Genomic DNA, 19,254 nt, shown 5'->3' on the forward strand with positions numbered 1-19,254 from the left:
CAGAGCTGGTATCATCACCCTCCCTCACAAACTCAGGATTTCTTCCCCTGTCTGTGGCAGAGCGGGGTTCTGACTCTCGTTTATTGCTACTACTGCCGCCCTATAAATAACTGCAAGGCAGGCGGTGCCAGACCTAAGGTCGCATTTCAGCCTTGAATGAATTGCCAGTTTTCTATTGTAATTACCCAGGTTGGAAAGGAGGACAGATTGACAAACTTAGCCTAAGTAAACTCTACACGAAGACTTGGCAACCTCCATCTCTACAACCTGCTTATTTAATTGGAGGGCTCTTCTAGGCCAAATTCTGTCTGCGAGAGCGACCCGTGATGTGTTTATAGCCATGGTACAAGCTTATTTTGTCTCCACTCTAAATGCTATCTATTAGTAGCATGACTACAGAGAAACAGACACCGGTTCTGGGGCGATCCTTCTTGCTGTATGAAGAGCATCACGTATTATTGACTGGATGGCCACGACTCAGGCTGGCAGCAGCACGGAGCCAAGCCATGCTGCTGCAGCAAAGCAAAGCGAAGCGAAGCAAAGCAAAGTGAAGGGAAGCGAAGCAAAGTGAAGCGAAGCAAAGTGAAGCAAAGCAAAGCGAAGCGAAGCAAAGCAAAGCGAGGTCTCCCAGGTCCAGCCATGTGTCTCTGCTGGTACGGCCGGGCTCCTGCAGTGATGGGTGGGTCTGACCCCGTAAGAGGCAGAGGGAAGCCATGGAAGTAGATGGCTTCAGGCTCTTTTGGTGCAAAGGGCTATCATAAACCGTCTTCATACTCTGCTCTATCTTTACTGTGGTCATTTACTATGGCAAGATTTTGTATTTTCAGGGTGTCAAGGGACTAGAAGGTGGCGAAGGAGGAAAATACATCAGAGGGATATGGAAGACAGAGCTTCTGGCTACAGAGCCTCCAGCAGAGTTTGCACTGGGCTTTGTGCTCTCTTTCTTTCTCCCCCACCCTCATTTTGCAGCACTGATTCCCAATACATGGGCCACCTCAGCCAACAACAACAAGCCTGCCTTGAATGAGCCAACCATCTCCCCGGCAACAAGGCAGGCTGCGAAAATAACAAGAGCTTTCCTTTTCGTTTCATTTTTCCCACCTCTCGAGAAATGCCCTGCCTTTTATTTGTCCCCACTGCTCAAAAACGTGAACGACGGTAACTGAAATACACCTCGTGGAGGGACGAAGAGGGGGCGCGCGAGAAAGCTGGCTTTGGCCTTAATGTAGGAACCCGACAGATCTTTAAGCGTTAGAGAAGGACAGGCTGAAGCATTTGCCTGGTGCTGATCCAGTGCTGAGCCCATCAGACCCAGCACCACAGGAACCAGGAACGGGCTGTGCATGCTGCAGGGCATGCAGCAAGCAAGCAGGCTTCAGCTGCTGCTGGACATCCAGGCGAACGCTGACGACCAGGCACAATTAACACTTCGGTTACGTTCCCATCGCTGACACCGGCTGTCTGGGCGCAGGCTGGGGGCAGCCCCAGCACACATGGCTCCCCGTGCCAGCCAGCTCAGCTGGGTTGTTTGATTGCTTTAAACAGATTAAAAATGAACCACTTATTTATTTTTTTACATCACTAACTGATATTTTAAAATGTCACACCTATATGTCTCCCCTTAGCTCCACAGTACAGGAGTTAGACGTTGTATAAAACATAAGGCCGCTGCAGACACATTTTGCTACAAAGCCTGAAAGGAAAAAAAAATCCCCATAGAAAATTTTTAACACTTCAGCTGCTTTGTAGTTTTCCCTTTCATAGCTGAAGCAGAGACATTTCCAGACTCCCACTGGGAAAAAAAATTCAATTTTAAGGCCATTTCCTGCCACCTCCCAAGCCCTGGGCCTGTGAACCTGCCACCACCTCAGGTGTTTGTATCTGATCCCTGCAACTGATACTGGGATTCTCTGTTGAGTAATTATAGAACAATTTCAGCCTATTTCTGTCTGGTTTATGCTAACATCAACACACTCTACAGCTGGTTTTGTAGCCTTCATGGATTCACTTGCTCTGTGCTAGGCAGGGAGGGAGGACAGAGTGCCGATGGCCCAGAAGTTGAGGGACACCTCCAGGCCTCCCGCAGGCCCTATCTCCTCAGGGACTGCTCTTTTAACCCCCTGACTGTTTGTGGCATGTGAAAAGGTTTGTGGCATAGCACTGACACAGCTTTTCTGGAGGAGTTTCAGATGGACGCTCTGGGCTGTGCACCGGTGGCAACGTGACGTGTGATGGCAGGATGTGCTCCATCTGCCCGCACAGGGTAAGGAATGAGGACCCGGACATTGCCTGCAGACCATGAACCTTTCACCAGGCAGACAGAAGGGCAGAAAGAAAGCTTGTTCCCAGAGCAAGGACCACGTATAAAAGTGAAATCCTACACGCAGATTGTTTTGTCCCTAACCTGGGGACAAGTCCTTATCGGCAGAGCAGGTCAGGGAGACCTGAAGCGTCTGCTTTTTGTGATTAATTCTGTCTTTTTAGCTCGTATTTCCTATCTTCATCGCCTTTTGACTGACAGAAGCAAAGAGATTTAGCCTGGACTCTTCCCCCAGCCTTTCACTTCCATTAGACTAAATACTGGAGGCATAATTAAGGGCAGCAGAAAAAGGAGACGAGCGAGAGAGGATTTGGTTATTTTACCTCAATAACAAAAGTACAAATCGTCCAATTCACACTTATTACGTAGGGGAGGGTGAGGTGGTTTTTTCCCTCGCTCCGAACATTGTCAGCGTGCCATTCTGAAGGAATAAAGGAGGAGATACATCTCCTGTGAAGTCTTGGGGGGGGAAAGCTCTAAGAACCCAACAGAGCCTGGAGAAAACCTGTCCCGGGGCCATGTCCCCTCTGTCCCTGCTGCTGAACAGGGGTCGGAGCAGCCCAGCTCCAGCTCCCCTTTGCTGAAGCCTGTTCTCCTGGGGGCTTAAGTGATGAGCAGGGAAAATCCCCCACAAAAAGATTTGCATTGGAAACCCTTGGCCGGGGAATGACTTTTAAAATAGAAAAGCTCTGCTTGAAAAGGGATGAACTGTGTAGCATAATACTCAACAAATCGCCTGTTTAATGGCCTCTCTTTATAGCAGCTGTGTATTAATAACAAAAGCAGGGGAGCAGAAGCCATGCATTTCTTTGCAAGATTAAAATAAATAGTATTTCCTACTAATACCAGCAACTTTCTGTGGAGGTTGACTAAGAGAAAGGAGCAAGTGTAAGCCCACAGCCTGAGAGGCCATTTCTTGGTTTCTTTCCCCTCCATCTGCTGCTGGATGAAGGACCATTAAGTCTGTGAAGGGAGAAGACACTCTGAGTCCCCCCCTCCCAGGCCGCTGTGGGATTGACAGTGAAGATCTGAAGATCTGTACTGCTATAAAGCTTAAGTTGAAATACGAGTGGTTCATGCCAGATATATGGCGAAACACATGGGGACACTAAAACAGTGGTGTAGGCTGCCCAAAGAGGCTGTGCAGTCTCCATCCTTGGGGGATTTCAGACCCGACTGGATAAAGCCCTGAGCAACCTTGGGCTGACGTCAGAGCTTACCTTACCAAGCTCAGGAGCTTGGGCCAGATGCCTCCTGAGGTCCTCTCTAGCCTGAATTCCCATATGATCCTAGGAACATTTGGCATCTTTTCCATAGGAATATGAATGGACGTGACATTTCACGCAGCCCAGAACTCCATCTCTCGTTCCTGGCAGCCCTGATAACAGCTCTCCCCCTCCGTGCCCCCTGCTTCGCCAGGCCTGACACTGAAGCAATGCTGAGTTTCCTTCCTTAGAATTAGGGCTTCAGGCATTACAAAAAGAAAAGAAAATTTACAATTTAAAGCTGTCTGCCGCAGACTGTTTATCAGACATGGAGAATGATTTGTTTCTGTTTTCCTGGACATAGGTTTTTAGCTGAGACAAGATACGTTGCCTTGCTGAGAGCTGAGTCACTGAGTAATCAACAGATTAATGTAGTCAGTTTGAAAGCCATCAGCATTAGTTCTCGGCAAGCTCACAAGAACTCCATTATTGTATCATCATTGCATTTGGGATGAAAAAGTCTCCAGGATTTAGAGTTCCTGTGGGAAAAATCCCTGGATGCAAAGAAATCCAAATGCCCCTTTGCGATTGGGAGAAATAAAGTACCTCTTTATACAGTAACACCACAGCAGGATTTTGGCATCCTTTCCACTGAATGCTTTTATTATCAACCCTTAGATAAGGAGTTTGGGGTATGTAATACATCTGTCATTTGATAGCTACCTAAAAATAGTTATGATAAACTCAGTGGCATACAGGACTTTGCTTCTACCAGGTCTTCAATCTGAAATTATTTTATTTCCAGTGAAGCCAACTAGTTTTACTTTCTGCAAAAAGAGTGGTCTTGACTTCCCTAGAGCTCTGTGTTTCTTCATGTAGTCTTGCTTTGATCCACAAAGGCAAAAAGGAAAGACAGAGGATGGCAGAGTCACCTGGCAAAGGAGCCACTGTTTAAAAATAGGGAGCTGGTTAAAGTAACAACAGAGGAGCAACTGCAAAAGGACAGGCTAGCTTAGGTGTGTGGCCTGAGAAGACTGCCAGACATCAAATTGTTATGCCGGCAAAAACACGCCAATGCTGCTACCCAAGACCCTGTCTGTAATAACCTCACTGGATCAATACACCTTCCTGTTTGCAAGTGAAACTGCTGCTTGGGCACGCTTGAATGGGGGACGTGAGTAAAAGCCAGTCAAGCCCCTGCAAAAGCGCAGTTCATCCTGAAAGCCTTCCTCCATTAGCAGGCTGGTGGAAGGGAACTGAAGAACAGGAAGACTTCTCCCTGAGACATCGCTTCCTGCAGCTTAGTATCCAGCACACGCGCAGTAGATAGGACACATCTCCTCACTGTTTCCCCTGGTCTGCCAGTACCTCTCTCTAGGCTGTCCCTAGATGAACAGAATTATTTTTTATGTGGCCTGGCCAGTGCCAGGGCATGAGAGATTGTGGCTGTTTTGACACAGAGATCCCAAGGGCCACGTTTCCTAACTTAGTGGGTATGTCATGTGCAATTGCACCTATGCACCTATTTGCTACATAAACTGCATGCAATAGGCAACAAACAGTAATGTGAATCTTTCCCCCTCCCTCCTTTTCCTTCCAAGACATTCAGATCGCGCTAACACATCCTGTTTGTGCTCTGGAGTACCCAAGCACTCCGCAGTCTGTACGCAAGCAGTGGTGACTTTAACTCACCCGTCGTTCCTTATCTCCATACTCGATGCCCAAGGTATCCATGGCACGTACAATAGCTGCCAGTGACTGTATAGTGTTGCTGTAGACCACTGGCTTGTACTGCTTCACGTCTTCTCCAGAGAAGCCATCCTCGTGGATGATCCTGAAGAAAAAGCAAAGGACAAAAACCTGTTGAGAATGGCATTTTAATGGGGGAAACATTTCAAACAGAGCTGTGCTCCTTTGAAGAGCACATCTGCCGGCCTGATCCAGTTAATTTAGGCAGCATTTCTTTTTAAACCTCTCTGGTTGTTCACCACGAGGGCATCCGAGCCCATCCCTTTTGCTCTCTGCCAAGGAGTTCTGGTGTGGGGTCACGCAGCCGGTCCCTCCCTCCTGGCCGAACCGTAAGCACTGCACCCCAACTTGGAGCCTGGTCAGCCCCCTGTTCACATCTGTGCTGGTCACAAGGAGGAGGTTTCCACGTCACAGCTTATCTTTCCTGTCCAGGTCTACGGAAATACGCTCACTGCTTGCAATGACCATCAGATCAGATCTTAAAGGTGATGGAAAACCTTAAGTCTTGGCTGGCCCTTTTCATAGTAACTCCTGGGGTGCCTACAAAAGGAGTCCGAGTTGAAATCCCCTGTGTGCACGCGGACACAGGCATGGATAAAGGAAGAGATTTAGTTGTGTAGCACACAAAGTGCTTACAGCCCTTCGCACACCTCCTTCCCAAGCCGTGCTGGGAGTTTTTGGGCTGCCAGACCCTGCAAAAGGAAATATCTGATGGAGTGAGACCCTGCCATGGCCCTGCGCCTGGGGGCCAGCATCACAGTGCTCCTCCCAGCCCAGATCCTCTTCAGAGGCCCATAGCAGGACACAAAATCCTGCACTTCATCGCAGAGCACTGCCACAGCCTGGGCAGAAGATTGCTCCCTGTGATTTCTCCATCTCTCAGTAACTCGAGAGCTACGGCAGGGTGTGTGTAGAGAACAGCTAGCGTTCCCACAGCTAATTGAGTTTGACAACAATTCTTCCCGGTGAAGACATAAGTTATGATCCCGTCTCTTAAATACTAGCAGAGAAGATGATCCGCTTAGCCCAAATGCACTCCTTCCTTGCTCAGCCTCAGATCTCACCGGACAACAGATAAGATTCGGTAACAGATTTGCCGCTGATAAAACCAAGCAGCCTGTCCATAACAGGACTTTTTTTTTTTTTTTTTTTTTTTTTCTGCATCACAAACCAAGGTCTTGACCAACACTGGCATCTCCCCCTGGGAGAGGGAGGTCTAGCAGGGATCATATGTGAGCCTGCAATGCATACAGCGCTGGGGTGGCAGCGGAGAACAGGGCTGGCTGCCAGCCTCGTGTTACTGCTGGATGGCTACACCCAGAGCAGGGCTGACACAAACACGCTGACCAAGGCACAGCTCCACTTCCCATGAGGCGAAGCTCACGGGAAGGTGTTTTAAGGCAAGTGGCTGACCCTCTGCCCTCCCCAGCACGACACTGAACACCGGCCTCCTGGGAGGGCTCGCTCTAACACACCTCGAGTCCTGCAGAAATATGGCTAAAAGCAGAGGCAGACCAAGACGGGGCAGTAGCTCAAATTAACAGCCCAGGGCATTTTTAAGCTGCTGATCTGAGTATCTGGGCAGAGCCCCCACTTAGAGCTAGTCTGGATTTTAAAAAGACTTATGGACAGCAGCATAACTTCTGCTTTGTGGCTTTTGTTTGGTGTGCACTCAGTACTCACGCTGGACTGCTCCAGGTAACGGGGAAGGAGCAGGGCCGCAGAGCTGGGTGTCAGCACTGCATCTCATGGATCATTTCACTTTACCCAGACGAGCTGCTGAACCACTGGGAAATGCGCTTTGCCAAAAGTTGCAGTCAAACCTGAAGAGTTACGGCTGGCACAAAGCACAGGAATCTGCTGAATTCAGCCTGTACAGCACCAATTCCCCCAGCTAGCGGCACGACAGCCACAAGCCCCACACAGCAGGAGTCCTGCGGGAGGCAGGAGGGCGGTTAGCAACAGCATCACCAGAAATAATTCAACCCTTTTGGCTGGTCGGTTTGGGGTGGGATTTGGGGGCGGGGGGCACTGAATGATGCTCGGGGCAATGAAGAGAAGGGAACAGAGGGGAATATGAAAGGGGTGAGAAGGGGAACAGGCACAAGGGGCAGCGTAAGGGCTGCAGGAGGATGCAGAGGAGATGTGTCTAGTCCAGATGCTCTGCACTGGTGGAAAGGGGAGCAAGGAAAACCTTGGGCTGGTTTGGGTTCTGCCCATCACCGACAGGCATCAGCTAGGGACAGCATGTGGCAAAAACAGGGCTAAGCAGGAAGAGGTGAGCTCTGCCCTCCTTTAAAACGTCTCTGTCCCCGTGCCATGAAGTTGTTGCCCGACACTTTCATCTCTAAGTGCAAAACCTTGCTGTTTCCAAACCATCCAAAGCAGTGAGCCCCCTGCCACGTAAAGGTAGAGTTAAGCGATGGAGAGCAGCTCTGGTGCCCCTTGGCGAACATCCTGCTGATGGGGCAACACGTTGACATCCTTCAGAGCGCGGACATAAAAGCGTTGCTTTTAAACGGGGCATAAAAGAACACGGAGGAAAAAAAAATGATTGTTCTTCTGTGAAATTTCTCTGGGAAGGCAGCCACCGTGACTGAAAGCAGCGCTGCAGATGCCAGTATTGAAGTTCTGCTGTAGGAAGTACCTACGGATTAATCAATCACGCAGTTAGCACATTACCTAAGATTTGAGCGAGCAAATCCCCACTGACTAGTGCTGTTCCAAAGGCTGCTAGGACACTGTGAACTGGTTTATTGTCCTATATGCTTTGAGCAAAACGTTTCCCTTCTTGCTCGCCTTGGTGAGCTGCTCGCTGAACCCTTCTGGCAGCCTCTTCTGTGGTTCTTTGGGAATGTTCCTGCTGCCACTCACGCCGTTGGGATGTGCCTTTCTCCTTGCCTGCAGGATGGCTGCTGTGCTTCATTTTATGGGGACAGACCCTCACGACATTACCTCTAAAGCTCCAGCACCGCCTGGGAGGTACACTGCTAGGGAAAATGCCTCAGGACACAAGCAGCAGTGGGTTTCGGATCCTACAGTCAGCTGTGGCCATTAGAAATGCAAAGCATGTAGGAACGAATAGAAGTGAGCAGCGTGTCAAGGCTGGGAAGCCTTTAAAGATTCAGGCAGGGTGGGCTGGTCCTTAAGCAACTTGCAAATTCATGGGAACAGAGGGTTTTCAGCACTAAAAAGTTGAATCCTGTTTTCCAAAGGGCTTGTATTTTTTTCTGTCTGAAATCCATACTCTGCCACGCTGGAGCTGGTTCTTCCCAGGGCAGAGGAAGAAAAGGGATTTAAGAGGATCCCGGGGGCTGCGGAGAGGGGGGAGACAATGCTGTAATTTTTAAAAGCGATTCTGAGCAATTAAAAAGCCATTTCATTCACCGAGTGATTAATGAAACGCCGTGCCCTGAATGGGATGGTGCGAGACAACTGAAACAAGCTGATTGCCTACTGTACCTATTAATGCCTGCTTCCTGTCCATCAGCCACCAACACAAAGCCCATATGCTTGCATCTTACATTGTCATGTTCGTTTTAGGGTGGCATTAACAGACAGGTATTTGCTGAGGAAAAGGACTCTGCTGCAGAGCAGATCTTCTGCCATCCCCCAGCAAGTCATTAATCCTGAAGAAGTGCCCAGTGCCTTCATGATTATTGCTTAATTACAAAATAAATGAAATACTTGGAAACAGGGGTTGCATTCTGTGTAGCAGCTCACTTTGGCTTCCATTCAACAAAGCACTTACGTGCCTTCAGCCTTTCACTTAAAAATTGAGTGTATTAAAAAAGCAAAGCCCCGTATCACGCCATTGCATATCCCCGCTGCCATGCGATGCCCCGGCCGTTGGGAAATGGTTTTCTGAGCGAAACACACCACGGCTCCAACTCAGTAGGGCTGGGTCTCAACCTTTGGGCTGATCCCAGATTACCCAGGTCAGTCCTGGGGGAATACTTGTCCGTCTGTCCCCAAAACCTCCCTGCCAGACCCCTGGGTCCTCTGCTCTGCCCCCAAACCACTGGTACCCTGTACTCCAGGAGGAAGCGGTGCTACCCACCCATTTTTATGTCAGATGTGGGGCAGCTTTATCTAGGCTCTTCCTCCAGGTCACTTTATGAAAGTCAGGTGGGACCCTTCCCAAAATGTAGACATGGCATCAACTATTGCTCTCCTTCCTGCCAAGGAAGGAAATGAGATTAATTTAACATGCCTCCTTTTTTGAATAAGCCACGCTGGATGTCCCCCATCTCCCTTTTTATCTCCTAGGTGCTTACAAACTGTTTGATAGTTCAGCTCCCTTGAAAGCTGTTCAAAGTTGACTGTTCGGTAACTCTTTTACTCCTCTTTTCTCCCTCTACATTTAAAGACAAGCACCATGCCTGCATTCTTCCTGTCTCATGGTACCTCACCAGTCCTCCAAGTGCCCTCAAGGAGAAGTGATCAGCGATCAGCAGCGGAGACGCTGCCAACACCTCTGTCCCCCCTTCTTCAGCATGCTCCATCCTTTTTGTAGCTTTGCATGCAGGCACTTCCTCCGGTCTGACACAGCCCTGCTCATCTTCTGGACTTTCTTACTGCTCCAAAGCCTCCAGCCAAACCCTCTGAAATGCTTCCTGCTAAATTCATGGAACCTTGTGTGGCTTCGAGCTGTCGGCAGCACCGTGAAAGACGTACATGGAGACTTCCAATTACCTAGCAAAGAAAATAAATCCCATACTGTTCCTGTTCTACCTAAGATGATTTACTTTCAATCAGCAAGATGTTTCCAGCCGAATGAAGTTTTTCCGTATCAATGCACATCTCTGAAACTACAGTGATTTGCTTGAATAAAACTGGGCACGACAGCGCCATGAGATGATTATACCAGAAGCGTACTGTGAGCAAGCACCTTGCAAATGAATGGTCCAGTTCCTGTAAAAGCAGTCCTTGCTCCTCACCTTCATCTTAACAAATTAAGGGACTTAAAGGCCGCTGCACAGCTTTTGGACAGAGATGAATTTCACCTCCCAGGGCTGCGGGTAGCTGCGGGTGCGGGGAAGGAAGATGCTGAGCACCGCAGCTCAGCTGCAGGCTAGGTGGCTTAGGACAGTCCCCTATATCCTCAACAGGCCAGGGGAGCTCGCAAATGCACCCCGAGATCCTGCAACGAAATTCCCAAACCTCTGTGGGCTTTGTTTGCAAATGGGAAGAAATAAGCATGCAAAAAACCTTACTTTAATACGCAGGGAAGGGAAGTGGTTGATCAAATTTTGATGGAAAATTTTCTGCCAGACATAATCAGTTATTTTTTAAAATTATTTTTATCTTGATGCGAGGCTAAAAAGTTTGTTTATGGGAGAGTTATGAAGCTAAATTCCAGTGATTTTGTTCTCACTCGTTTAATAGCTTGAAATGCGATTAAAAACTCCTGGATTATGTTAAACTAAATCAACGCAGATGCCCATGACCTTGTGTTTCAAAGGCTGCAAAAGCCCCATTCAGACCTTCACTAGAGGGTGAAAATCTCTCAAAACTCTCAGACTTCTTCCACTCGGGCTGTGCTTGAATGACACATCGTACATCCTATTCCTGCAAGAAATTCGCTGAGGCAGAGATTAGGATGCCTGCTTTTTGCAAAGAAAAACAACTTCCTTAGTCAGGGTGACCTGGAAGTTGCAGACAGAGCTCATTTTAAAGAGTTTAACATTTTCAACCTGGATTTTTAACTCCCGTCCAAGAAATATGGATGGAGCCCCGTGACAGAATCCCAGCTGGGGGAAATCTCCTTTGTGGAGGAAATACCTTTGGGTCTCTCAAAACTGAATTCCTACCACCGAAGTATTTCTTGCATGCAAAAATGTTATTGTAACTGACCAGCTGGTTCCTGTTAAAAAATAAGCAAATCCATCAGGGGATTGAAATATGCTGCCAAAATCTACAGCCCTGGACACGTTTGAGATTATCCCTCCTCAGATGAACTGCAAAAGTTTCATGGACCTGTACCGGGCAGCAGCATTCTTGCTCCTCTAAGGCAAAATTTGTGTCCAATATCGACGCGTGTAAGTAACTCTAACGCCTTCACGAGGTCCAGTTAAAGCTAGCCATGTGCTGCTGTACCTTAACTGCTGGCCACAAAGCTAAAACTGATGTTATGAGAAACTCTCTCGTGTGCCTTATTTTTGCCTGTAGATGAACTGCTGTCGAGCTAGCAACGACTAGCTTCCAGGCAGGTAGGGGCCAGACCCTGATCTACCTGAAAGCCTTTCCTTTCAGCTTGTTTGCAGGTATATTAAACATGCAGAATACTCTTCATTTCCAGTTTAATACAGACCAGAACTAGAAACAAGCGCGCTAAAGAGAACTGCCAACGTGGTGCTGCGTCCCTGAGGTCCTATGGCTTTTCTGAAGCAGCTCTTAGTCAGATTATTTTCTAACTGAGCTCTGCATTAATGCTTTGTTTTGGCTCTGGGATACCTTGAGGGGGTTCCTGGGCCGTGTTCTCAGTTCCCTGCCACGTGTCCTTCACTGGGTGCTGGTTTTCGCACCATGCTTTTGGGATGCACCAACGACCCTTCCTTGGCTTGCTCTGTGAGGCTGTTTTAGTATTGCCATTTCCCAGCAGGAAGCAGGGCAGAGAAATGCTCTGTTTTTAAGTGTTGTGTATACAAAATAAGTTTAAGAGTGTAAATAGTCTACCACATCCTGAAAGCAACAAATTGCTGTTGATAAATGGAAGGCACCACTACTGCTATTTCACCAGAAGGCAATGCCGAGCAGGCAGGGCACAGCCAGCTGGTGCACAAGTGCTCCTGCCAGACCTGATAGGAACGTGGCCGCCCTTTGGCACTTAACAACACAGAGCCAAGAAAAGGAAGCACCCTGGGGAACAAGCAGCACCCACACCAAGCCTCCTTGTGCCCAGGGGCTGCAAAAAGCGTGGCTGTACTTGCACAATTCACGCTACTGATAGCATTCCTCTGTAGACACCAAAGGGAAGACCCCAACAGCGATGGTGTAACTCTACCCCAAATTTAGAGCATCTCTTTCAAACTCCTGTAATTCAGTGTTGCCCCTTAACATATTTACCCCATTTCCAAAAGGCAAATGCTGCTGGAGGTGGCTCCTTTGTGCACACCGGGGACAGGTCCCCAGCACCGTGACCAGCATCACGGCACCGCTCCAGGGCAGAACCCAACCTCAGCCCTTTCCTGGCAGCATGCAGATGGGTGGGTGCTGCTGGGACATGTCAGAGGAGAAAATCCACCCCATCTGCTAATATAGAAGAAGCACGAATCTCTCCTCCTTGCTGCCTGAAATCACTTTCGCATGCTGCCAAAAGCCAAACTAAAAACCTGCCCGAATGGGAAGGAAAAAGAGCAAAGAGGGACGCAGGCGAGGCTGTCCCCAACCAGCCCCGGGCCGGGAGCAGGCTTGGGTTTTATGTAAGGTCAGGGCATTGGCACAGTTTGGTTTCAATGAAATTTGGAGTTGTGTAACTTTGCTAACATGCCCTCTCCGGGGGCCTTCAATATCGAGATCAAATACTGACTACCCTCCATGCACCTAATTAGCTGTAATATGCATCCTGCTCTGCTCAGTACGAACAGCGAAGAAACACAGTCAAAAACCATTAGCTCAGGCTTTCTTTTGATTAAAAAAAGACAGCTGGACAGCACATAGTCCTGCAGCAGCGCTTGCATTAGATGAGATTGCGTTTTTCTGGGGAAAACGCCTCGGGGCCAGGAGGGTTTCAAATAGCACCAGCGGAGGCTGACAGCTGTGCTCGTCTTCTTGGTGCGCTCCCAAATAATAATGCAGCGAAGGAAGAAGGGTTCCTGCTTGGAGTGACTTAGTTTTTGATCCCATGCAATGGGCTACATTGTCAGTCCACTTTGTCCATGCTCTGCCTAGGACCAGTGAGATCCCCCAGGGAAAAAATCCACCGGGCCGGTGATGACCCACATGCGCGAATTCTCATTAATTCCTCAGTCATGTTACATAAGGTCATTTTGTTGAATTAAAATTATTGGGATTAATCCTCTTAAATGTTCTCTTAGATGCACGGGGGATCCAACCACAGCTGGATCATCCCGCAGCTGGTTCTAGAAAGTCAAAACAGTGTTTTAAAGCCCCGTAATGGTTTTGTTAAATTCATCCCCCGAACAAGGACACAAAGCAGCTTTTTATGGCTTTTTTAGATCACTTACAACTTCTGTAAGCTGTCATTAACTATCATCAGAGCCTGAAAAATGAGGCAAATGGGTTCAATGTCAGTTTTACTGCCCAAACCTAAATAATATTTTTGGTTTCCCATCTGCCTCATCTGAAGTGTTTTGATAGCTGGAAGGTGACTTTGCCTTTCAAATCCTTTTCAGATTTTGGTCTCCATAACCAAACACCCTCTGGACAACGGAGGAAACGGGAGAAGTATTGAGCCTCTTTATCCGCCCATGGAGTCCATCCTCACAATCAAGTAACACCACCAAATCCCACAACAAAAATAAAGCATATTGCTTTTTTTTTTTTTTTGCATATTTTGTGCAGCTGCCCAGATCCTTCAGTTCACTGGCACACCATTCTCTCCGCACATCAACGACAGGTTTGGTAGGATGTACGTGGTTCCCCACGAAACAAACCCTGCCTTCCGAGCCCCCCAGTCTACCAAAATCCCTTGGGATTCAAAGCTACTTCCCCCGTGCCTAGGGCTGATCTTGCAGAGCTGAAATATCTGCGTGTGTCGTAGCTGTGCTGTCGCTCATTAGGAATCATGTGCTGCCATGAAAACGCTAAGCTAAAATAAAAATATGCTTTAAAGCAGCTTTGCTTTTTCGGGATATCAAACCTTGCAGCGACTGTCTTTCTGAAGCACTGGCTGATGGGTTTGACTAGCTCTGGTAGCAGAACTTTGTTTTTCGGTACGTTTGGTGCTTTAACATGCTGGGCTGAGAAGGAATCGATTTCAAAAAGAGTGCTTCTGCCGTTCCTTGCACCCTGTCCCTCCTCCCTGGCATGATTACAGCTCAGGGGCTCCATCTCCGAGCGCTGTGCTTGCCACGAGCCCCCAGGAGGCTGATGTGAGCCTCCCCTCATCATCCCAGCTCCTTGAGTGACGATGTCCCCAGCTCTGCAGCCTGCTTGCCTTGCCATCGGGGAGACACTTGAGCAGCACACCCCACGGATCACGCGTCAAGGGAGAGGAGCTGACTGCTGGCAGAAACTCCCCAAAGGCTGCAATGGATCCGCCACTGCTGGAAAAATTCACAATGAACATGGGGCAGATGTGATGAAAGTCCTGGGCGGAGGAACTGCAATTTGGCCTCCGGTACTCCTGCGGCTGCAGACAGCAGAAAGCCACATCTCGTCTGCATAATTGCGGTTTTTCTTGCAACGTGGGTGCAGTTTCTGCTGTGGAGATAAGGGCATGGGGGATGCCCTGTCCTCCGGAGCCGCTGCTCGGTGTGCTCCATGCGCTGACACTTCCCAAGCTGAAGAGTTTGAGCCGAAATGTGGCAGATTCGGCATTTTAGGATTCCACCCGTGTGGTTAATAAGATTTCGCAGCAGGAAGGAGGTATGTTACGCTTGTAATTAATGACATGCATTTGGATATATTTAAATCATAACTTTCTACACTTGTACTCAGAGCACAGGTTATCAGACAAACGCACAGCTTTTCCCTGACACCTGCCGTAAGTATTCAGTCAAACAACGTGAACCTTTTAGGAGTTCTCACCTGCAGCTGAGGCTTAGAAAACACCAGCAGGGGACAAGCCCTGGACCGGTCCAACTCCGCACACACACACACACACAGAGGAGCCCTGCCTCCGCTCCACATCTCCCCTGCCACAGCCCTGAGAAGTGAGAGGGAACCACCTTTCCCCAAGGTTTCCCCCATCCTTTGAGTCAAGGTATCCCAACTACTATGGTTTGAGAAAGCATTGGAAGATGTTGGGCATCCTCAGTGCCTTGCGGCATGTCCTGGCACCAAGGGCTCTGCTCTTGGGACTTGCTGCGTGCAGAGGCTCCTCTCTCTCCCCTCCACCTCCTCGTCCTCTCCTTCACCTCCTCTCTTTCTCTTCTGCCTCCTCTCCCTCTCCTCCACCTCTTTTCTCTCTCCTCTGCCTCCTCTCCTCTCCCCAAGCTGCTGTGGCTGCCATATTGGGGAGCAGGAGGTGCAGCCAGGAGGAGGTGCGTGCCCCAGTGTGGATGGCTGTGAGAACACCGCTCCTCAGGCCATGTGCAGCCCTGCATGGGGTGCTGTGGGTGCTCATCCTCGAGGAAGATGAGGGTTGCTTGTGTCCCTGCTCTGCGGGAGGGAGCTGGGCTTTGTGACCAGACCCAGGAATGGTCCTGTGACTCCAGCTAACTTCCTTTCTACTCCCAGTGGCAGCAGAAGAACGTGGCTCTACCTGGGAGGGTTCCTGCGCAACCAGTGGACTGAGGACTGGCCATGGGCATGCAGCAGAGCAGCTCGGTGATGTCCCTTGGTGGCCACGCCAGCCTCAACCAGGTCCCTGTGTGCCCCTAGAGCTCCATGTGGCTCCTGGTACGGCAACTCCTGCCAGCGGAGGAGAGGGATCGAGAATCGAGTGCCTGGGGTACCCTGGCCAGACGCTCCTGCATCTGAAAGCCTGGTGCAGAGCCAGACTGGCACTTAAGTTCTCCTTGCCAGGCCCCGGTTCTGTTAATGGGAGTCCCAGGAGCTCTGCTCCACCAAGAAATCACCCGGAGACTGCTGGGAAGCGAGCCCCTCAGGCCAGCCATCAGAAAGCCCGCTTGGCACCTCTTCCTCCACTCTATTTCGCTGCTTGGTGCCCGCCAGACCCAGGCAGAAGCAGCAAATGCCGCGGTACAAGCAGCTGTCACTGGGTGTACATACCAGTTCTGGCTCAGGAAGCTACCACCTGCTTTCGAGGTGGAAACAGCTGTAAGGGAGAGCGGCCCCACACTTAAATTCACAGGTAAATGGGTTTGCCATCGTGCTGGGAAGTGACCACTGTGACAAACATCTCCAAAAATGAGTACGTTCCTCCTCCTACTCTCATCAATCCTTGTCATCCCCCACATCCTTATCTCCAACTGCAAAATTCCTTATTGATTTCATTTGCAAATGCCCGTACGTCTTGCCTGGGAGTACCTGCGAGCAGGACGCATCGCAGCTCAAAGTGCCTGAACCTCCTTACAAAGCATTCAGCTAGATTCAGTAAATCTGCCTTGTAATAAATTCACTCTGCATCTGATAGTCAGAGTTTAGGCGCATCCCTAGCATTATTTAACCATCCCTGGTGTAAAAACATTCCTGCCTTCTGGAGAGCTTTGATTGGATTCACAGAGGCTGATGTTTAATTAGCTTACACTACTCCGACTCTCTCTTCCCACCCACGTAGTCGGCGCGCTGCTGGCATTTGGATGATGCAACTTTTTGATGGGGTAAGCTTTTATTTTTCCAGAAAGCATCTAGGAAACTTCAGAGACCTCAAAGCATTTGAGGTTTCTGACAGCACAAACCTTCCCCTTCCTCCCTGGCTGCCGCCCAGCACGAGGGACCGGGTTCGGACAGGGACAAGAGCTCTCCATGAGCTCTTTGCCCTGCCTGGGAAAATGGGGCTGCGGTGAGCACGAGGAGGTCTCTGCTCGCTTCCTTGTGACCACGCATGCTGCAGAAGCCTCTATCGCATTTGAGAGGGTAGCACAAACAATTACAGATCACCTTGTCCACTCACAGCTTGACGTGAGCCCTAGCAGGTGGTGCCTGCGTGCGTGTCTTGGTGCCCCACGTCCCTCCACCTGCGTCCCCATGAGCACAAGCCGCCCGCAGCTGGGATGATCTTTCAGTGATCTTCAGATGATCTTTCAGAGTCCCTTCCAGCCCCTGACAGTCTGTGCGGCCACAGGGTCTGGTGAGGTGGGCTGCTGGGCCACAGTGGTGAGGAAAAGACAACAAATGCCAAGAATATCTGGGCTTTGGAAACAGATAAGGGAGCTCCAATTTAGCGTTTAATAGCGCTGCCAGCGTCCCCTTTAAACAGTGATGATTGTAAATTACTAATATCTCTGTAATAGATTTACAACTGATGGGATATGGGGAAATGTGTGATAAAAAGCAGCACCTAATCTATAAGCAGAGGCAATACTGCTGAGTAACCCAAGGCACACAAGTGGCTCATTAACCAATCAATCGATCGAGTTAAATGCAATAACTCACGCGAAATGCTGCTCAGCCACCCAAGCTGGAAGCCCGGCTCGAAGCCCGGCTGCTCCCGGCATGGGCAGGATGGCCACAGCCCTGGGAGAAGGCTGGAGGGCTGCACACCACTTTTGTCCCTGGTGCTCTGTTCCCTACTGATGTCTGAGCAAGAGCCTGAGAAAGGGGCAAGGGAATGGGGAAGATGGGAAGGAGACTGATGGAGCGGGGAGGGGTCCCCTGGGAAAACTGTTCTCCAGGGAGCCCAGGTGTGGCTGCGGGGCAGCTGCTATTCCCCCCTTGTCCAGGCCTCTCAAGGATTTCTGTGGGGTGGCACGTGTTGAAACCGATCCCAAAATGCTCCCAGTATCAGGCCATGATGCTAGACCGTTCCCTCCTCTTTATTCCTAAAGCCTGCATTGAAAGCTCTCAGGCAGCGAGGCTTTCACCTCTTCTCCAGGAACAGCGATCCAGTGCAACACATTTCATCATTAGAAATATTTCCTGCTGTCCACTCACAATTTATCTATTGACGAACTCAAATGCAGCTTCCTTAATGTCATTCAAGCGGCTATTTTTATGACCAGCATTGCCAGCAGAAATAATAGGCCTGGTGCATTTTTTCCCCCTGCAGAATGAGGCTTCCGAAATTATAGACGGGAGCTCTAACTGAGAGCCAAAAATGCTATGACGGCGAGGACGTCGGGTTGCAGATCAACACGCTTCTCCCCCCTTGCATACGCAGCTCTGCTGCCAGGCACACCAAGCAGGCACACGTCCTCTGCGGGATCATTCGCGACCACAGTCGCTGCTTGGTGCTGGAAACTATCCCTGGCAAGGAAGCATTTCATGTTTTTTATCCCAAAAGAAAATTAATCTTCGAGAACTCCTCCCTGCTCCCTTGGATTTATGTGTGGCTCTTTGGACACGATCAGGCCCAGAGGAGCCCTTGGGTTCTTTTGGTTTGTGCGGTGCAGCGATGGACTCATGCCCGTGGTTCCTGGGCTTCCCGTGGCGGGCCAGCCAGGAGAGCTCCTCGCCCAAGTCGGGCGAGCACCGTGCACTGCCACGGCTCCCCTCTGGCACAGCAACAAAAAGGAAGAAAAGCTTTCTGTTCTCAGTCATTTAACCAAATAAGATAAATAGCGTTTGCCAGCCCAGGAGAGCTACGTGTGGCTTTTGTCTCTCCTATTCGTAGTCACTAGTGCCCAAGGCTCGGGGTTACACTCCCTTGAGTTCATTTCCCTGTGTACACTAGGGTTTATTTGCATACCCAAATCCTCATTACCACTCCAAACCCCGGTAAATTATGGGAACGGTGGCTGATAAAAGTCCTCTTACTTAAAGCAATGGTGAGCCTCCTGTCACCGAAAGCACTGGTCCGGGCTCTAGAGGCATGCAAGAACCGGGCACGGGATATAACCAGGAGCAAGCTGTCGGAACAGTTAGGATGGAAAGACGCAGCAGTACTAGTGGTGGTTGCACAGGTACTGGGGGGCAGCCAGGACCCTCCAAGCCAGGGCTCCTGGTGCACAGCCCCAGAATTGTTTCCTAACCCCCTGCAGAGCTGCTGCAGCAGAAGGGATCACAGCACATGGAAAGCAAACGTGTCTGAGTCAAAATGAACCTAGATGTGCTGAGGGCAAGAGCTAACATGGGGTCAGAAACAGCGATATTGGCACAGCCTTGGCAGCCAGAACTCAAACAGGTAAACTCCGTGATGCCCGCAGGGACCACGAGAATTAAACGGATGGGAGGAAACCAGCTTGGAATAGATACGTGTTGAAATAATGAACGTGTGTTGTTCTGGGTTTC

The 19,254-nt window shown here is 49.6% G+C and overlaps 1 protein-coding gene across 2 annotated transcripts in view; it reads right to left on the reverse strand.

The window, feature by feature from the left end:
- GNAO1 (G protein subunit alpha o1) overlaps nt 1–19,254 on the reverse strand; it is a 136,094-nt gene that overhangs the window by 86,939 nt on the left and 29,901 nt on the right. For both annotated transcript variants that reach the window (XM_040570892.1, XM_040570891.1), the window contains exon 3: nt 5,218–5,359. In XM_040570892.1, the coding sequence (XP_040426826.1) occupies nt 5,218–5,359 (142 nt within the window). The remainder of the gene's footprint in view (nt 1–5,217; nt 5,360–19,254) is intronic.

The sequence above is a fragment of the Cygnus olor genome, chromosome 12, assembly GCF_009769625.2.
Source record: "Cygnus olor isolate bCygOlo1 chromosome 12, bCygOlo1.pri.v2, whole genome shotgun sequence".
In the NCBI taxonomy this organism is placed as follows: Eukaryota; Metazoa; Chordata; class Aves; order Anseriformes; family Anatidae; genus Cygnus; species Cygnus olor.